Raw genomic sequence first — 17,805 nt, forward strand, 5'->3', positions numbered from 1 at the left:
TATTTGGCCGTGTGGCAACAATTCAGTATTATTCCAGAGGCATTAGACGTGTAGGTGCATGTGAACACTGCAGTAAATAAATGCTTCCTTTTGCCAAGAATGGAAGTAGGTTATCCAAGAAGAAAGGGGAGGGAAAAAAAAATATCAATTTCCTATGTACCAGAACAGGCCTGGCTTAAATCAGTTAGTTAAAAAACTGTAGAGTGTGAAATCTTGTAAAGTTTTTTTTTTATTTTATTTTGTAGTAGAGGCTTCTGGTTTATATTTAATAACCTAGAAAATTAACTCTCTTCTGGAAACTTGGAGAAAGTATATACAGTAAAAACCTTGGTTTGCGAGCATAATTTGTTTCAGAAATGCTTGTAACGCAAAGCACTTTGTATATCAAAGCAAATTTCCCCATAAGAAATAATGGAAACTCAGAGGATTTGTTCCACAACCCAAAAATATTCATATGAAAATGATTACAAATATTGTAATATAATACAAGATAATAAAGAAAATAAAAAATATAAAGAAAAATAAATGAACCTACACTTACCTTTGAAAACCTTCGTGGCTGGTATGAGGGAAACAAGAGAAGGGGGGGATTATTATGTAGGACGACTTTGACTATCACAACGGAATCACTGCTATCTGTTGGCTCAATGGAATCTTTTTTCTGCATGGGGACCATTGTATACGCTCACACAGGTGTTGACTACGGTACAGTATTAGTAAACTCTTGTCATACACTGTATTTAATGTCACTGCCAATAAGACAGCAGAGGAAAGTTTCTAAATCTGCAGACACCCTGGCCTAGAATGAAGCAAAGCGTCCCTAAGCTTACTCTTGTATGGAAAAGCAAAGGACTGTACACAGGTGCTTTGAAGTGACAAAAAATATACCAGTGCCAGTTGTGGGCACATTCCAACGTTCTGAAAAATCACTGATTTCTGCCAGACACCACGGCCTGAGACCAAGCATCTGAGTATGGGAGACGATTGTGCACAATCCCTCAGAGAGAGAGGGAGAGAGAGAGAAAAGAACCATTGGCTCAGTTGTGATCATGTGGCATTCGGCATCATGTACTACTCATGTTGCAAGATATTGCTTGTTAATCAAGTTAAAATTTATTAGAAATGTTTGCTCGTCTTGTGGAACACTCAGAACAACTTACTTGCAATCCAGGCTTTTACTGTAAATGTTTATGTGCAGGTGTTTGCTTTTGGTTCATGGGAACTCCCCAGTCCATCCTTTTTGCAGGTCTAACGCTGCTAAATACTGTCAGAGGAATGAAGAAAATGGATGTGGAAGAGCTAAAGTGGCAAGAGGAGGGAATCCTGGGTTTCTACACGTGTGACCTGTTACAACGACAGAGTCACTGTGGCAAGGAGAAAGGCCTGAAAGCATTTCCATAAGGGTTAAATTTGGGGCTGTCAGTAGACAAGTGTAGGGGACTGAGGAGAAGCTCTTCCCTCTGAGAATGGCCCAGTGCTCCAAAATCGAGATCTGGATCCTGTGGAAACTCAACCAATGTAACCTAGAGGACTTCCATGCAATGGGGCAGTTGGTTGTCAGGGAGATGGGGAGTGTGGACATAATGTGATCTGCTCTTGGGTCTGGTCAAGGGAGGCAAAGAGCGAGAAACCTGCTGCCTGCTCAGCTCTGCTCATCACAGGCAAACAGCAGCATCGAGCAACAGCTGGGAAAGATGGTGACTGATGCAGATGAAACACTGCACAGAGACTATACCTGGGGAGCTGCTCTTCTATGAATGGTTTATTTTCATAAGGCCTTACAGGTCCTCAGCAAAGCCAGATCAGACTATTCAGATTGCTGGAGCCACACGTCTGCTCTTTTACTTGTGACTTCAATTTCCTCCTTCATCCCCTTGTCTTGTGTTCTTGCTCATTTATGTAGGAGTAGAGAAGAAAATTAGCTAGAGATGAATTGCCACATTACATCTTTTGCATTTGACCCCACTAGCCATGAGACTCGTAGGTCAGAGGCAAAGGAATGTATTACGCATAGCACAGCAAGCTGCACAAGCAGCAACGTATTTTGCATCAGTTTCCACTTTGCTCCCAAGTCCCACAGGAGTGACGCAGATGGGCCCAGGTTGATGCCTACACATGCAGTGGGTGCTGTTAATAGGAGGGGAACCCTAGGTTTAGGGATCCTTTATCTTTTATGATGGGCAGTAAGTATATCTGTACGTTGCTCTGGAGCGAGACACCACCACTATCTTTCAAGTCTGTTCACTATGCAAATGCAAACATTCAAGAAAGATAGTTCAGAACAGAGGGCCATTAGTGCTTGCTTGCAAGACATGCAGAAACTCCAGCAACCCATGGAGAGTTCTGTCTCAACTTGGATTTATTAACCCTTTAGGAAGCTTGCGTGACTTCTGTTTCTGTCCACAAATTAACATCAGGACTCGGCTGCCTTTCTTTCTTGGGAAGACAATGGAGATCATGGCTGTTCAAAAGAACCTTAATGAACTTGTTTCTGGAGAAAGCTAACACAGGGTAATATGGTTCTGTATAATGCCTCAGAGAGTTGGAAGTGTATTATTTGAAGCTACCTTTGAACCTGAAAATAGCTCAGCAACATCTGTCCCTGTGTATTTTTCTTCCCTTGTCTTGATTTGAAGGGATTAATTTCCATGGCCCCTGTATATACAGTGATTTGTTATGCTTTAGGGGAAGACCTAGTACCTGGTCATGCTCTGAGTGCACACACACATTTCCTCTTAGCAAATGAACAATTTGACTAAGGGAAAAGAGTTGGAAACTTCAGCTGAGGAGCCCTGGTGATAGGCCCAAGGAAGTTGAGAAAATCTGTGGGATAAATCTGCCAAGACAGATTCAACCAAGGAGGCAATTATAAGGCCAGAGGTCCCCTGTCCTCAAGAATGGCCTTGGAGGGGCACCTGGGTGGCTCAGTCAGTTAGGCATCTGACTTCAGCTTAGGCCATGATCTCGTGGTTTGTGAGTTTGAGCCCCACGTTGGACTCTGTGCTGACAGCTCAGAGCCTGGAGCCTGCTTTGGATTCTATGTCTCTCCCTCTCTCCCTCCCTCTCTCTCTCTCTCTCTCTCTCTCTCTCTCTGCCCCCCCCCCCCCACTCCTGGCTCATGCTCAGTCTTTCTCTGTCTCTCAACAAATAAATAAACATTAAAAAAAAGAAAAAAAGAATGGCCTTGGAGTCACAGACAGTTGGTATGCAGGGACCAGTGAGCCCTGGAGCACTATGACACCTGCTAAGTGAGGCGTGGGCTCACCCCCTAACTTCACCATACTAAGAGTGTCTTATGTGCCTGTCCTTGCCAGTTAATATTATCCCTCCTACCCTTTGGGTGATAGATACTATACTACTGGTGTTTCCAGGTTTTTAAGTGCTTTCAAGCTTACCCCACACATCAAGTAGATCAGAGCCTAGCACATATTAATACTACAGTACTGCATTCCTTTCATGGCCTTTTGAAAAACTGACTTATCCTGTGCACATTCAGCCTTTTTCATCATAGTTTGGAGAACAGTGCTAATTAACGTGTACATTTAGGAACATCCTAGATTTTAAGTTAAAATGTGCTGGTATCTAAATGTCCACCACCACTACCACTCCCCACGAACAGTGGAATGGGTGTCTGGTTCCTTAGTTGATCATTTTCTGTGGACTTTTGAGCTGTGTGGTGCTCATCTGTACGTGTGATTGGCACCCAGAAGTGTCCTGGAATGAACAGTTGATTCACTTGGTTGGCATTTAGCAATATCATTACATTGGTCATCAGCCACTTTTGCATCCTATGGTTTTAAACAAGAAGAAATCTTGCAAAATCAGTGCAGTGAAATGCTGCACATGCAGGTAAGGTTACAGGGTAGAGAAAGCAGTTCCTCAGGAGGCTCCTTTTTAGCTGAATGTCATTGGGCTGTGGAAAGGAAAGAGAAGGGTACTGTAGACCTGAGTCACTTTGCAGAATTGTCTGCTGCGTTCTTTATTCCTGTAAAGAGAAAGTCCATCAGTTGTTTTCTTTGCAGTAGCCGACATGAGATATTCTGTTGTGTGGCATTTACTTTTTTTGTCTTCTGCTTTTTACCAGTATCGTCTTGATTTTTGATGACTATCAGAATAACTAACATTGACATTTGGAAGATAGCCTGCTTCCAAATACATATACACTTGTCTGTTCTGTAAACCCTAGCCCAAACTTTTTCCTTCCCTAGCTGAAAAATGTGCCTCTACCCCTCCTGGTCTTTCCAGGGTGTGGGCCTGTGCTTAGCTGTGTGACTGTGCCCACACGTTGGCATATATTTCGGTGCTACCCAAAAGTAATCCGTTGCCCTTGAAATAACAAGATGAAAAAGAATTGTTTTTCTGAGCCATAACATCTGAAGAGCTGGAAACAGTTGTGTTTGTATGTGTGCCGCTAAAGCCAGTGAATTTCATGTGAAGGAAGGGATTGTAAACCAAGAACAGAAAAGCAGTTTTCCTGGATTTCAGATGACAAACTCAAGCTGTTTAACTCACCCACTCAGCACCTCCACAGCCATCCCTTTAATGTGCTTGCAGGCATTGTCAGTGATTTCTGTTTCTGCAGCTTTTGTTGCCAGAAGACAAATAATAAAATAGCATGCATATACAAACTTAAAGCAGTTTTCTACCAGTGTTTGATTGAGGTTAAACAGAAGCATCCTGATCATGCTGTCAGTTGGCAGGCAAAGGCATATTTTAAAATTCACATAGATTTAAAGAAAGCTAATCTTTTCTGGCTCTATAATAAACTAATTACATGTTTAAAATAGTATAGAGCTGAGTCCCTGTTTCAGATTAAGCCTCGTAATGGCAAGGTCAGGACAAAGCAGACATTTGCCTGGCTTTGCCTGATGTCTCTGGCTTGAGGATCCACAGCACGGTGCCAGCTGTTACAGAGCCTGAATAGGTCTGCCAAGGACGGCCAGGTAATACTGACTTGACTCACTAATGGGTTAATGCTCTCTGAGCACAGAAGCCACCAGACGTGCCACCGAGGAAGACCTGGATACTTAATAGTTTATGGCAGTAATCTTGTTTGGTTGTTCCCTAAAAGAGGTGATCCCAGGTCAGGTTAGGACATGCCAGTAGTGTCTCTTTTGGGGTATATCTGAGAAAAAAGGTGTCATTTCTAAACATGATCTGGTTTCAACAAGGCTGACTTCATAGCTAGTCATTCTTCCACTCTTTCCCTTCTTTTCATAATCCTAGGGACCATGTGCAGAAACTTAGAGATGGGAACATGTCATTCAGTAACATAGATTTTTGTTCTTGTTCCTTCATGTTCCTTGGTCACCTGTTAGTGGTGCCTCTCTCCTTAGGCAGTTTGGTGATGTCAGAGGGAAACATATACGGACAGTGGTGAGAGCTGCACTCTGGAGTTAGCCTTGGGCTTGATTACTAGCACCACCAGACAAGCTACTTAAATTTTCTGTACCTCAGTTTCCTCCTGACAGGCTTGTCGTGAAAATAAGTGAGATTAGGTTTGTCAAGCACAGAGACTTGGCCTTGGTAGATGTCAAATACATTAAGTTCTTTCAGATTGCAGGTGAGGTAGACTCTTCTTTTGGATTTTTCTGTTCTTGTTTTTCTTTGGATGTGCCTTGGAGGAGACTTAGTACCAGAGTGTGTTATCTATGATTTTGAGTCTGCCTCTGAGGGCTCTGGGCCAACCTCATTACCAAGAATGAGGCCCTATAGCATCTCAAGGCAGGTAAGGAGTCAGCTCTTCTCCCTAGATGGACATGACACCTTTGTGCCAAGCCCTTGCTCCTCCAAGTAGCTCACACACTGTCATGTTGCCCTTCTTAGCATCTCTTATTACAGAGAACCGTAAATCTACTGATTAGGCTGTCATCTTGTTTTTGGAAATTGGATTGTATAATTGAAGTTAATACTCAAAGGGGAGACTTGCTACTTCACATTTTACAGTGGATGCTTATTTCCATCTTCACTCACGTGAGGATTGGTCATTGAGCTCATGTTTTATAGCATTGCCAAGTATAATTCAGGTTTGTTTTGTGGCTGTTGCCCCTTTTCACCAATTCACTGATTAAACAAATATTTTTTTGAACACCTACTATGTACCAGGCCCCATGCTAGGTGCTAAAGCTATAATAAGACATGGTGTCTGGTTGTGAAGAGTTCTATATGTGTTTGGGGAGACACGTTCTCCTCAAATTATAAAACAAGGCAGACTGAAGTTGGATGGCTTGGTGGCTGGCTGGATGGGTGGGTAGAAGATACTACCTACCCATGCTTTGTGCTCCCTGCACTTCATCCCTTTAACCGGTGTGGTAATCCAGACATTGGAACCGATGTTGTTTCTGGGTATTACTGTTCTACCTTAAGGCCAGGAGATCAGAGTTTGTCTCAGCGTGGCATCCACTTACTAGCTGATTGACTTCAGGTACTCCTTTGTATCTCTTTGGCCCTTTGTTTCTTTCACTATAAAGTTAAGGCTGCGTGTTACTAGATGGGTTTCACAGCCCTCTCCATTTTCCCCAGTTTACTTTTTACTGAACTTCCTGCTCTGATCACTTATATAATGCCATGAAAGTGATTATTAAACTCTGATGTATTCCTGAATTCTGGTCATGTATTTCCAATGCCTTTTTATTCTGTTTCCACCCACAATAAATTTTCAAACTGGAAAAACTTGTAGCTTTATTGTTTTTTAATCTAAGTGAAAATTATGTTAATAGTAAAACTATTTCTGTTCTACTTTGTTCTACTCTGTGGAGTCCATTTCAAGAATGTTCTGTAACTTCATGGTGTTTAACCCTTTGAGGCATCCATTTCGTGTAGCTAGCTGTGCATGGTCTCCACAGGGAATTGACATAGTGTGTGCCCGTGTGGGAAAGGGAAATGGATTCAGTAACAACATCAGGGAAGAAGCTTGGAGAAAGAGAGCAGGAGCTGCCAAAGGCTATAACTTTAACCTGCTTTCTGGGGATTGTAATTCTATTGACTGCATGCCTTTAACTGCTTCTCCCTCAGTCTGGGGAGAAGGATGGGCAGGGGATTGGAAGCAGGAGGGCTCATGGGGAGGGGCAGGGTGCTGCCGACAGTGGGTGTGGGCAGAGGTTGCAAGGCTGCCAGGGTTCTCTTTGTGCCGGAAGTGCAGGTTTGGCTGTAAGGAATGGAATGTTCCCTCTTGCCCTCCAAGAACAGAAACAGCTGTGGAAGAGCTTGAAAAGATTACTAAATGAAAAAAAAAAATTAATATGAAAATAAAAGCCACATAGAAAATCCAACAAGACTGCAGTAGAGTAGTAGCCGTCTTTTTCATGCTCTTCGAGAGAACTTTCTTCCTATCTAGGATTCCTTTTTTTCATTTGAGGGCAGGACAGATTGTCTGCCCAGCCCTTCCTCTTCTAAGAAAGCCTCATGTGTCTCATTTTGCTTGGGTAAAGAATGGGTTCATTATGCTGATTATCAGATGATTGCTATTATTTTATTCGGTTTAGTGAGAGACCAGAACCTGTCACTTACTGCATGAAAACTTGAAGCAAACGTTAATTTTCAAAGGAGGTCTCTGTGGGTAGAGGATTATTGTTAGCAAATTTAACAGAAATCTTGTTTCAAGCTGGAAATTTAATCCTTCAGCCAAGTTCCTGACAATATTTATTTTAGAACATTGTCTTTTTAAAATAAGTCCCTTAATGGTTTAAACTTAGTGTTTTAAACAAGAGTAAGAGTACAGCTAGCCTGGGACTTGTCTTACACATCAGGGTTGATTGTGCAATGCTTTATGTGAATGTTTATTTAAGTTTTCTTCTCTGTCTAAAAGGCTTGCTTGCCTATTACAGCTGGTATTCCATATAGTCAGAAATAATAACTGTTTCTGATTTCAAGTCTGTTTTATGCTATCATGCTTTCTGTACTTGCTTTTGAACAACAGGTTAGCCCCAAAGAAGATAAAATCTAGTGGAAAATCTAGTGGAAGCTAGCTAAAACCTAGACTCTACCAGTTTCTAATAAGAAGGACCAGCCTCACACTTGCCCCTCAGATGGCGGCACTACTTGGCTCTTTGCCATGTCCACTTAAGGATCTTTGCCCTGAGTGTAATGATGTAGTGTTTTGCACAGTTGAGGAATGAGAAGGAATGAGAAATGGAATATGTGATTATTATTTTTGAGACTGAATATGTCCTCAGGAAGTTCATCAAGTGATATTTTGCTGTCTTAACAGTGGGAGCTGATAAGTACCTCAGGATTGGGGTATGGCTTTTTCAGTAGTTATTTTTACCCAGTCTGTCTTTTTGGCATTTTGCTTGAAGGATAGTCTATGAAAGGGATTGTATGAGATTGCATGCTAATTCAGGGAGGCTCCTGAAAATTATAGGGATTAGCTACTGTCCCAGCTCATCCTGTCTTCAGCCTATTATCAATTCTTAGTTTTGTGAATGCCCACATGTCCTCTTTTCTGTCCATGCCTATCCATGCTGGGTGGAGAAGTGGCACAGGACAGAATGAGATGACCATCCACAGGCAGTACAAGGTCAAGGACCCTTCTTCCCTGTCTCCCTTGCCTTTTTTTTTTTTTTTTCTTTCTAAGAAAAAAGATAATCTGGATCCCAGTGGCCTGAAAAATTACTCTCTCTGTTTTACTCTGCACATAGAATCACAGCTTGATTCTATAGCCCCAGTTCTCATCCTTATTTTCTAAGTGGTGGGAACTTGAACTTAGAAAACACTGATTCTGCTTCCCAGACCTGGGAAGACTAGGGACGGTTAGGTTAGACTCAGAGTCTCAGTCACTGGAAAGGCAAGGGGGAAATTCCAGTGATTCTCAGCTCTCCTTGCACAGAACAATCTGGGGAGCTTTAAAAATGCACCTCTACATTAGCCTTACCCACACCAATTGAATCAGAATCCCTGGGAGTAGGGCAGGAGTATGTAAAGCCTCCCCAGGTGATTCTAATGGGCAGCCAGGGGAAAGAATTAATACTTAAGAGAAGTCAGGGCCTTGTCCAGAGAACTGCCTTTGAAAGAGCCTGTCATTATAAATCAAAGGTCACTTCCCAGGCCCTCTCCTAAAGCTGTATCTTTGCATTACTCTGCAGTGGCACCCAGCCCCCTGGGTCTCCTCGTGACTTGTGGTTTTCATTGGGCTTTTCACGTGACCTTTATCATCGACTGCTCAGGAGATGCATATATTAGAATTCAGGCATTTGGCAGCCTCATTCTGAATTGTCATTGCCCACAAGTCAAAGCAGTGAGACCTACTTGAAATGCTGGTCCTATGTGTAAGGTAGATGAATATTGTGTCTAAAAGCAATCTTTTGCAGATTGTCCCCACTGAAATCCCTTAGAAGGACCAGGTGGATGCCTGCAATCTGCCTGGTGGGGAGCAATGGGTCTGGCTTAGGGGTTGACAGCCATAGCTCTCATTTTGCTACTTTTGAGACAGCACAAAAAAAGAGAGGGAGGGGTTGTCTTCAAAAAATAAATAAATAAATAAAATGGAAGGTAGGCAGGGGCCTTTAAGAGTTAAATTACACAACTCCCTTTTTATTTTTAAAGTCAGTGGATTCCTTGTTGCCGTTGCTGAGAAAGATAAATTGATACCACATGTTGCTTCCAGACAAAACCCTCTCTGTGTTCCAGGGGGAGCACATGCAGCTGGTGTCTGGGTTAGTGGACAGTCTCCACAAGGTAAACATGGGTTGGAAGGGGCTGGAGTGGACATAGGGTAGCAACAGTTAGGAAATTACCAGTCACTCCTGACTGACACAGCACCTTTGAAATACTTTTAAGAGTCTGAAATCTTCCTGGAAGGAGCCGCCCTCTCACCTTTTGGCTTAAATTATACGATGCTCGGAAAACAGTAAGTGAACGTTTCTGATGTCACTGCTTCCGTATGTGGGATTTGACAGTTGAGAGCCTCTTTTGTGCTTGGCACTTCAGTGAGTACTTTGCATGCGTAATTTCATTTAACTTCCCGAAGATCCTAGAGTTAGGCAGAGAGGGTAATTTTATCCTCATTTTGTGAAAGGGGCATCTGAGGTTCACTCAGTTGCCCAAGGTCATTGGACAAATGTCAGAGCCAGGATTCTAGCTCGGACCTGACTGACATCAGAGTCTGTACTCTTCCTTCAACATCATGCTGCCCCACCTCCATTAGCCACCTTAAATTGTGTGTGTGAATTACCCACTTTGTTAAGTTCCAGTGGGGAATACTTGGTCATTTCAGGCAGCTTCTCTTGGACACCTAACCTAATCTGTTCTCGGTCCATGTGTCTTCACAATCAGTTGGCATATATGTAGTGACCATGTGCACTTTAATATTAATAATAAATGTATCTTACAGTAGAAAACTGCCTTTCAGGAGAGCAAGAAAAATAATTACCAGATTCTGATAAGTACAGTCATCTTTATGCTAATTTCTTCAAGGAGAACCAAGCAAAGAAATCTCATGCTGACTGTGGGCCACAGCCCAGAGTGTGAAATCGAGTTCCTTCATACTACCTCCTTCACACACCTTCTGCACATACCTCCTTGAAGGATTAGGCCACTAAATACAGCTGCAATCACACAGGACACAGGTTTTCCAGATCTCTTCCTATTTAACTCCATCGAAAGCATCTAAAGCATTTCTGTCCCAAGCTTGCTTGGGTGTAAATCATTTTGTAAAAGAGAGCATTGACATAAAATGGGATGAAGAGTATTCTTCTCTCTGCTCTCTCTTCAGACACATTGTGTTAGAGATGCTTTAAGGATTCTCTAAATCTTTGGGGCAGGTTGGAAAAAAAACTGGCATATTTGTCCCTGACACTAAAGTTTCTTCCTAGAAAATGTTTGCTTTCCTATAATTTCCAGTATCTGGATTTCTTAGTAGTGAACTTAAATAACCAGAACTATTCACATGATTTGGGGTTGAGGTTGTAGTGTAGCTTCGTGGCTCCTTTAGTAAGTGGATGATAGAATGGCCTGTGCTCTAGCAATAGGACTTTTGGTTGTTAATATTTACCTTATCAAGTTAACATTAAGGAAAACACATCCTTAGTACTTCAGCCAATTAACAATGGCTTGCCTTACAAAGTATTAGAAAAGTTAATTCTAGTCTTGTCACACCATTCTTTTTTTTTTTTTTTTAATGTTTTATTTTATTTTTGAGAGAGAGACAGAATGCAAGTAGGTTAGGGGCAGAGAGAGAGGGAGACACAGAATCCGAAGGAGGCTCCAAGCTGTCAGCACAGAGCCCGATGCAGGGCTCAAACTCACAGAGCTGTGAGATCATGACCTGAGCCAAAGTCAGACGCTCAACCGACTGAGCCACCCAGGCACCCCAGCCATTCTTCCTTTACTTCAGCTCCCAATCCACAAACTAATGTAAAATCCTAGAAATATAAACTGTTTTGTATGGTATATGAATTAGTAGAAAACTATAGAATATTTTTAATGGCGGTTTTTATAGTTTAAAATACACACAAGTAGGGAGGCACCTGGCTGGCTCAGTTGGAAGAGCACACGACTCTTGATTTCCAGGTTGTGAGTTTGAGCCCCACGTTGGGTGAGGAGATTATAAAAAGGATAAATAAACTTTAAAAAAAAATAAATAAAATACAGTACACCGGAAACTAATTTACAGACCATAATATAGAGGTCTTTAGAGAACTTAAATGATAGATCATGAGATTTTACAGTTGGCCTGTTTTTAGAAATCCCACTTCTCATTTCTGGGACTGACTTGAAGGAGTATCATCCCTTTGAAATCTTACAGAAGTCATATCACCATTAACTTTTGTTATCAGGGAAGGTGTGGGGAAACATCATACTCCTGACATTTTATCTGGCATTTATTTATTTATTTATTTATTTACCTTTTCCTGCTTTCCCAAAATGTAGGTAGAGAAACTACTGATTAGAATCATGACCTGTAAGAAAACCAGAATCTATTTCTGGAATCCACCTTGTTAGGATGAGGGAGCATTTGAACTGGAAATGGACAGAAGGACCATATTTATTGGCCTTTGGATTTTATAAATGGGAAGCTGGCCAGCCTATATGTATAGAGGCTCCTGAGATAGGGGACTGTCACAATGGTGGTGGCATTGTGTTGTCTTGGTCATATAACCTGAAAAACCTGTCTGAGTGTTGTGTAGGTAATATGCCTAAGGGCATGCATTCTGCTAGTAATAATCTCTAAAACAAGAGTAGAGCAAAGAGTGGAAACTGAAGCTAGTCACCGATTTAATAAGTCAGGTTTTGTTTCAGAACCTAAGGACAGTTAACATTGGTTGGTATGGTGACCATTGCCCTCTCCCTAGAAGGAATGCTATCATGGCCTCCTTAGTAAAGAAACACAAACATGGGCTGTGTGAGCCTTCACTTTCTTGTCAGTTCTTCTGAAAGACTTTCTTTAAAAAAAGGTTTATTTTTAATTTAGGAAAGACCCATCAAATTATTATCCCTATTTCATAAACAGAATTACAGTAATAAAGTTGTGCTTTTATATCCTTGTTCTTTATTAAATGTTTCTTTAAAATCTTAACAGAAATAGGTTAAACGGTGACTAAATAATTTAACCTTTCACATGTTTGTCACCATATAGTAAAAGCATTGGATTTGAGTACGGAAAACAAATTTCACTTTGGGTTATATAGGCAGTGTGACCCTGGTGTAAGTTATTTAATATCTCTCAGCCTGAGCCCTCATATAGATGATGAGAGCACTGATACCAACTTTGCAGGTTTATTATAAGGATTAGAGACCATGAATTTAAAAGCTATGGCTCAGTAACTGGCAGTGCTCTAATTAGGCAGGTTCTCATTTCTTCACCCTTGAGATCAGGGCTCTGGGCCCTGACATCTTGTCCTGTGCTTCTGGTCCTAAATGTGGGTATTCCAGCCCCTTTACCACATGTCCTTACAGAAGCTTAATTTCTGTCTCCAAATTTTAGCCAATTGTAGCTTGAAATTTTGTTAAATTATACATATACATTGTTGAAGTTTAGAGTTGTAGTAATAGATGACTATTAGAAAGTTCATGTAGGGCATTTTGGAATTCTGTAAAGTGTTCCTTTTTTTTTTTTTTTTTGTAGTTGGTTTGGAATTGGTGAAAATAAAAATACATTTAAAAAATACTATTCTCTAAGTGCTTTTTTTTTTCTTTAAGTTTATTTATTTTCAGAGAGAATGCACCCGTGAATGGCGAAGGGGCAGAGAGAGAGGGAGAAAGAAAGAATCCCAAGCAGACTCTGTGCTGATAGCAGCCCATGTCGGGGTCAAACTCCGGAACCATGAGATCATGACCTCAGTCGAAATCAAGAGTCTGATGTTACAGACTAAGCCATCCAGGCACACTCCCTCCCCTTCAAGTGCTTTTTAAAGAGAGGATAACAGGATACTTAAGATTGGTCATTATTAATCCTAGGTGTTATATGAACTCATTCCAAAACCTAGAGCAAAGGGGCCTGGCCAGGGTTCCACATTGCTCCCATATAGCTTCAGAACCTTCCTGTTTTCACCAAGAAGTTTAAGTTTTTTATTTAATATATCTAGTCATTTGAGTACTCAGATAGTAGAACCACCTTGCACCTGCCTGCTTTTTGAACCCTACAGAGTGAATTTTAAGAACATGCTTTGAATCTGTTTTATAAAGGGTTTTACTTTTTAAAGAAACAATTTCTGAACCATTAGTAGACATGCCATTATTTTATTTATTTATTTATTTATTTATTTATTTATTTATTTATTTTATTTTTTAATATGAAATTTATTGTCAAATTGGTTTCCATTATTCTTTTAAAAACCAGAAGAGTAAAAGGGAATCAGAGTATATAGTCTCCTGGGCAACATTCGTCTTATACTCACTATGTTGCCTGTTTTTTTCTCTCAACTGTGTCTTTATGGGCATATCATAGAAATGCCAACTTATGACCCGTGGTTGTTCATGTTCATTGCCCAACCTGAACTGCAGGCCCTCCTTACATAGGAACACATACATGGGAATCACTGAGTATTTTGAGTTACTTATGGTAAAATCCTGCCCACTTTCTGCGTTCTAAAAACATTCTGGTAGAACACATGTATTTGTATCTTCTACATAAATACAGTGGTGATTGCCAATTTTTTAAAAACTATGGGAACTTCTAGGATTGTTTGTATTTCATATACTGCACAAGGCAATACTTTTTGTCTTTAACTTGTGAGTAAAAACTCATCTGTAGTTTCTGTTCCAGATGTGGAGAAGACCATCAACTCCTCTCTTTTACTGCACGAGGCATTTTATAGATTAGAATGAGCCCGCATCAGGTGATGAGCTCTCCCCACCATGGACTCTGTGTTTTATAATAGCAATAAGAACACCCTGACTTGGTAGAGTGATCAGTTCCTAAAGCATATTACCATATATCATTCTTACATCATCCCTGTCAGGGAGGGATGGTTTGGATGTTGTTATGGCTATAATGAAGATAGAGAAGTGAAGTTGTTGCAGACAGATTAAATGATTTGCTCAAGATCACATGGTTGATCATTGCAGAGATAGGACTGGATCTAGGTCATCCCAGCCAACCAAGCTTATCTACCAAGCTGAGAGGAAGATCTTGCAAGATGGCTGCAGTTGTTAGGATTTTAAAGATATTTTGCTCTTTTTTTTAATCCTTTAATATGAAATAGTTTTAAATGTACAGAAAAGTTGGAAAACTACTGCAGAGTTCTCATATCCCAACATCAAGTTTCCCGTTGTTAACATCTTACCTTAAAGTTTAGTACATTTGCCACAACTAATGAACTAATATTAGTACCTTATTATGAACTGAAGTCCATACGTTATTCAGATCTCCCTCATTTTTACCTAATGTCCTTTTTCTGTTCCAGCATCCTGTCCAGGTTGCTACGTTACATTTAATCATCGTTCTTCCTTAGATTCCTTGTGGGTCTGACAGTTGGGAAGAGTATGCAACAGACATTTTTTAAATGTCCCTTAATTGGTATTTGTCTGATGTTTTTCTCATAGTTAGACTGGGGTGACGGTTTTTAGAAGGAAGACTACAAAAGAGGGTACCATTTTCATCGTATCATATCAAGAGTACATATTATCAACATGACTTAGCCCTATTGATGTTGACCTCGATCACCTGAGATAGTGTTTGTTTCTCTACTGTCAAGTTACTTTTTCCCTCCTTTCCAGACTGAACTCTTTGGAAGGAAGTTACTATGCTCAGACTGCATTGCCTGGAAGGGAAATATCTATATAAATTACTTGAAATTGTTCTGAATGGGCAACTTGCCTATTTCTGTCAACTCAGCAAATTTTACTCTACCATTTTCTTCTTCTTTTTTTTTTAATGTTTATTTTGAGAGAGAACGAGAGTGTGAGCACAGAAGGAGCAGAGGGAGAGGAAGAGAGAGAGAGAGAGAGAGAGAGAGAGAGAGAATCCCAAGCAGGCTCCACACCGTCAGCTCAGAGCCCGACATGGAGCTCGATCTCATGAACCATGAGATCATGACCTGAGCTGAAATCAAGAGTTGGATGCTTAACCCACGGAGCCACATAAGCACCCCACCATTTTTTTTTTTCTTATACCTGGCAGACAGGTATGAAATTATGGCAGGAAGAGATGGAGTTATAGAAAGGATAGGTAACAATTCACACCAGTTGAGTTTATAGTAGTGATTAAGAAAAGGTAGATGCTGCCTTTATACTAGTGGAGGAGGGAACCATAAGAAAATAGAGTAGCCCCTTGAGTGATTAATTACCCTTAGAGAGCCAGGGAGGTTTGTTGCAAAATGGAAGAGTGCTGTGGTAATAAAATTATATAAGTGTGAACTTCAGTATAGGAAATAGTATTCTAGAAAAGGACAACAAAACTTAGGAATTTGGGGAAAACAATGTCATTGAGCATATACATTTCCAGCATCTCCTGGATATGAAACCATCTCCCACCTCCTAAATACCACAATTGGCCATTTACAATGTTGTCATTGTTCCGAGCTGGGTGGGGAGCATATCATACAAATGTTTATCTTTTTTTTTTTTCTTTTTAATCCTTCAAAAACTAAGGAGGCTTTTAAAAATAAGTCTGATTAACTACTTCTGGCTGCTTAGTTTTGGTCCATTTTGTCTCATATTCTGCATTTTCCATTCTCTCCACAGAACTCTATTCGGCACAACCTGTCACTGCACAGCCGTTTCATGCGGGTCCAGAATGAGGGGACTGGCAAGAGCTCTTGGTGGATCATCAACCCTGATGGGGGGAAGAGCGGGAAGGCACCCCGGCGGCGGGCTGTCTCCATGGACAACAGCAACAAGTATACCAAGAGTCGTGGCCGTGCAGCCAAGAAGAAGGCAGCCCTGCAGACAGCCCCCGAGTCAGCAGATGACAGTCCCTCCCAGCTCTCCAAGTGGCCTGGCAGCCCCACGTCACGCAGCAGTGACGAGCTGGATGCGTGGACCGACTTCCGCTCACGCACCAATTCCAATGCCAGCACGGTCAGTGGCCGCCTGTCACCCATCTTGGCAAGCACGGAGTTGGATGACGTCCAGGATGATGATGCACCGCTCTCCCCCATGCTCTACAGCAGCTCAGCTAGCCTGTCACCCTCTGTAAGTAAGCCATGCACCGTGGAACTACCACGGCTGACCGACATGGCGGGCACCATGAATCTGAATGATGGGCTCTCTGACAACCTCATGGATGACCTGCTGGATAACATCACACTCCCATCGTCCCAGCCATCGCCCACCGGAGGGCTCATGCAGCGGAGCTCTAGCTTCCCATACACCACCAAGGGCTCCGGCCTGGGCTCTCCAACCAGCTCCTTCAATAGCACGGTGTTTGGACCCTCGTCTCTGAATTCCCTGCGCCAGTCTCCCATGCAGACCATCCAAGAGAACAAGCCAGCTACCTTCTCTTCCATGTCACACTATGGCAACCAGACACTCCAGGACCTGCTTACTTCAGACTCACTCAGCCACAGTGATGTCATGATGACCCAGTCAGACCCCTTGATGTCTCAGGCCAGCACCGCTGTGTCTGCCCAGAACTCCCGCCGGAACGTGATGCTTCGAAATGACCCAATGATGTCCTTTGCTGCCCAGCCTAACCAGGGGAGTTTGGTCAATCAGAACTTGCTCCACCACCAGCACCAAACCCAGGGCGCTCTCGGTGGCAGCCGTGCCTTGTCGAATTCTGTCAGCAACATGGGCTTGAGCGACTCCAGCAGCCTTGGGTCAGTCAAACACCAGCAACAATCTCCTGTCAGCCAGTCTATGCAAACCCTCTCGGACTCTCTCTCAGGCTCCTCCTTGTACTCAGCTAGTGCAAACCTTCCCGTCGTGGGCCACGAGAAGTTCCCCAGCGACTTGGACCTGGACATGTTCAATGGGAGCTTGGAGTGCGACATGGAGTCCATTATCCGTAGTGAACTCATGGATGCCGATGGGTTGGATTTTAATTTTGATTCCCTCATCTCCACACAGAATGTTGTTGGTTTGAACGTGGGGAACTTCACTGGTGCTAAGCAGGCCTCATCTCAGAGCTGGGTGCCAGGCTGAAGGATCACTGAGGAAAGGGGAAGTGGGCAAAGCAGGTCAGTGCCCAATGCTATGGCATTTAATAACAAAGTGTGGTTAATTGGGGGGAGGCTGACTTTTATATACTTTGAACTTTACTCCACATTGAGAAATCGAGAACCATGGAGCAGTGGTACACGGTACATGGCTCCCAACCTGTTCATCTCCAAGTCAGACAGGGCCATCAGGTGCCCCTCTCTGCAGTTTGCTGACAGCTCAGGAATTTTACTGCCAGTAAAAAGAACATACACATATTCAGATATT

The 17,805-nt window shown here is 42.1% G+C and overlaps 1 protein-coding gene across 3 annotated transcripts in view; it reads left to right on the forward strand.

Moving 5' to 3' along the window:
* The window catches only part of FOXO3 (forkhead box O3), a 125,998-nt gene that overhangs the window by 88,817 nt on the left and 19,376 nt on the right, over positions 1 to 17,805 (forward strand). For 2 of the 3 annotated variants that reach the window (XM_030316084.1, XM_030316085.1), the window contains one exon: positions 16,123 to 17,558. In XM_030316084.1, coding sequence (XP_030171944.1) covers positions 16,123 to 17,523 — 1,401 coding nt within the window. In that variant the 3' untranslated portion in view covers positions 17,524 to 17,558. Of the gene's footprint in view, positions 1 to 16,122; positions 17,559 to 17,805 lie in introns of those variants that run through there. The other variant, XM_030316086.1, reaches the window with a different exon arrangement.

Source organism: Lynx canadensis, chromosome B2 (assembly GCF_007474595.2).
Source record: "Lynx canadensis isolate LIC74 chromosome B2, mLynCan4.pri.v2, whole genome shotgun sequence".
Classification (NCBI taxonomy): Eukaryota; Metazoa; Chordata; class Mammalia; order Carnivora; family Felidae; genus Lynx; species Lynx canadensis.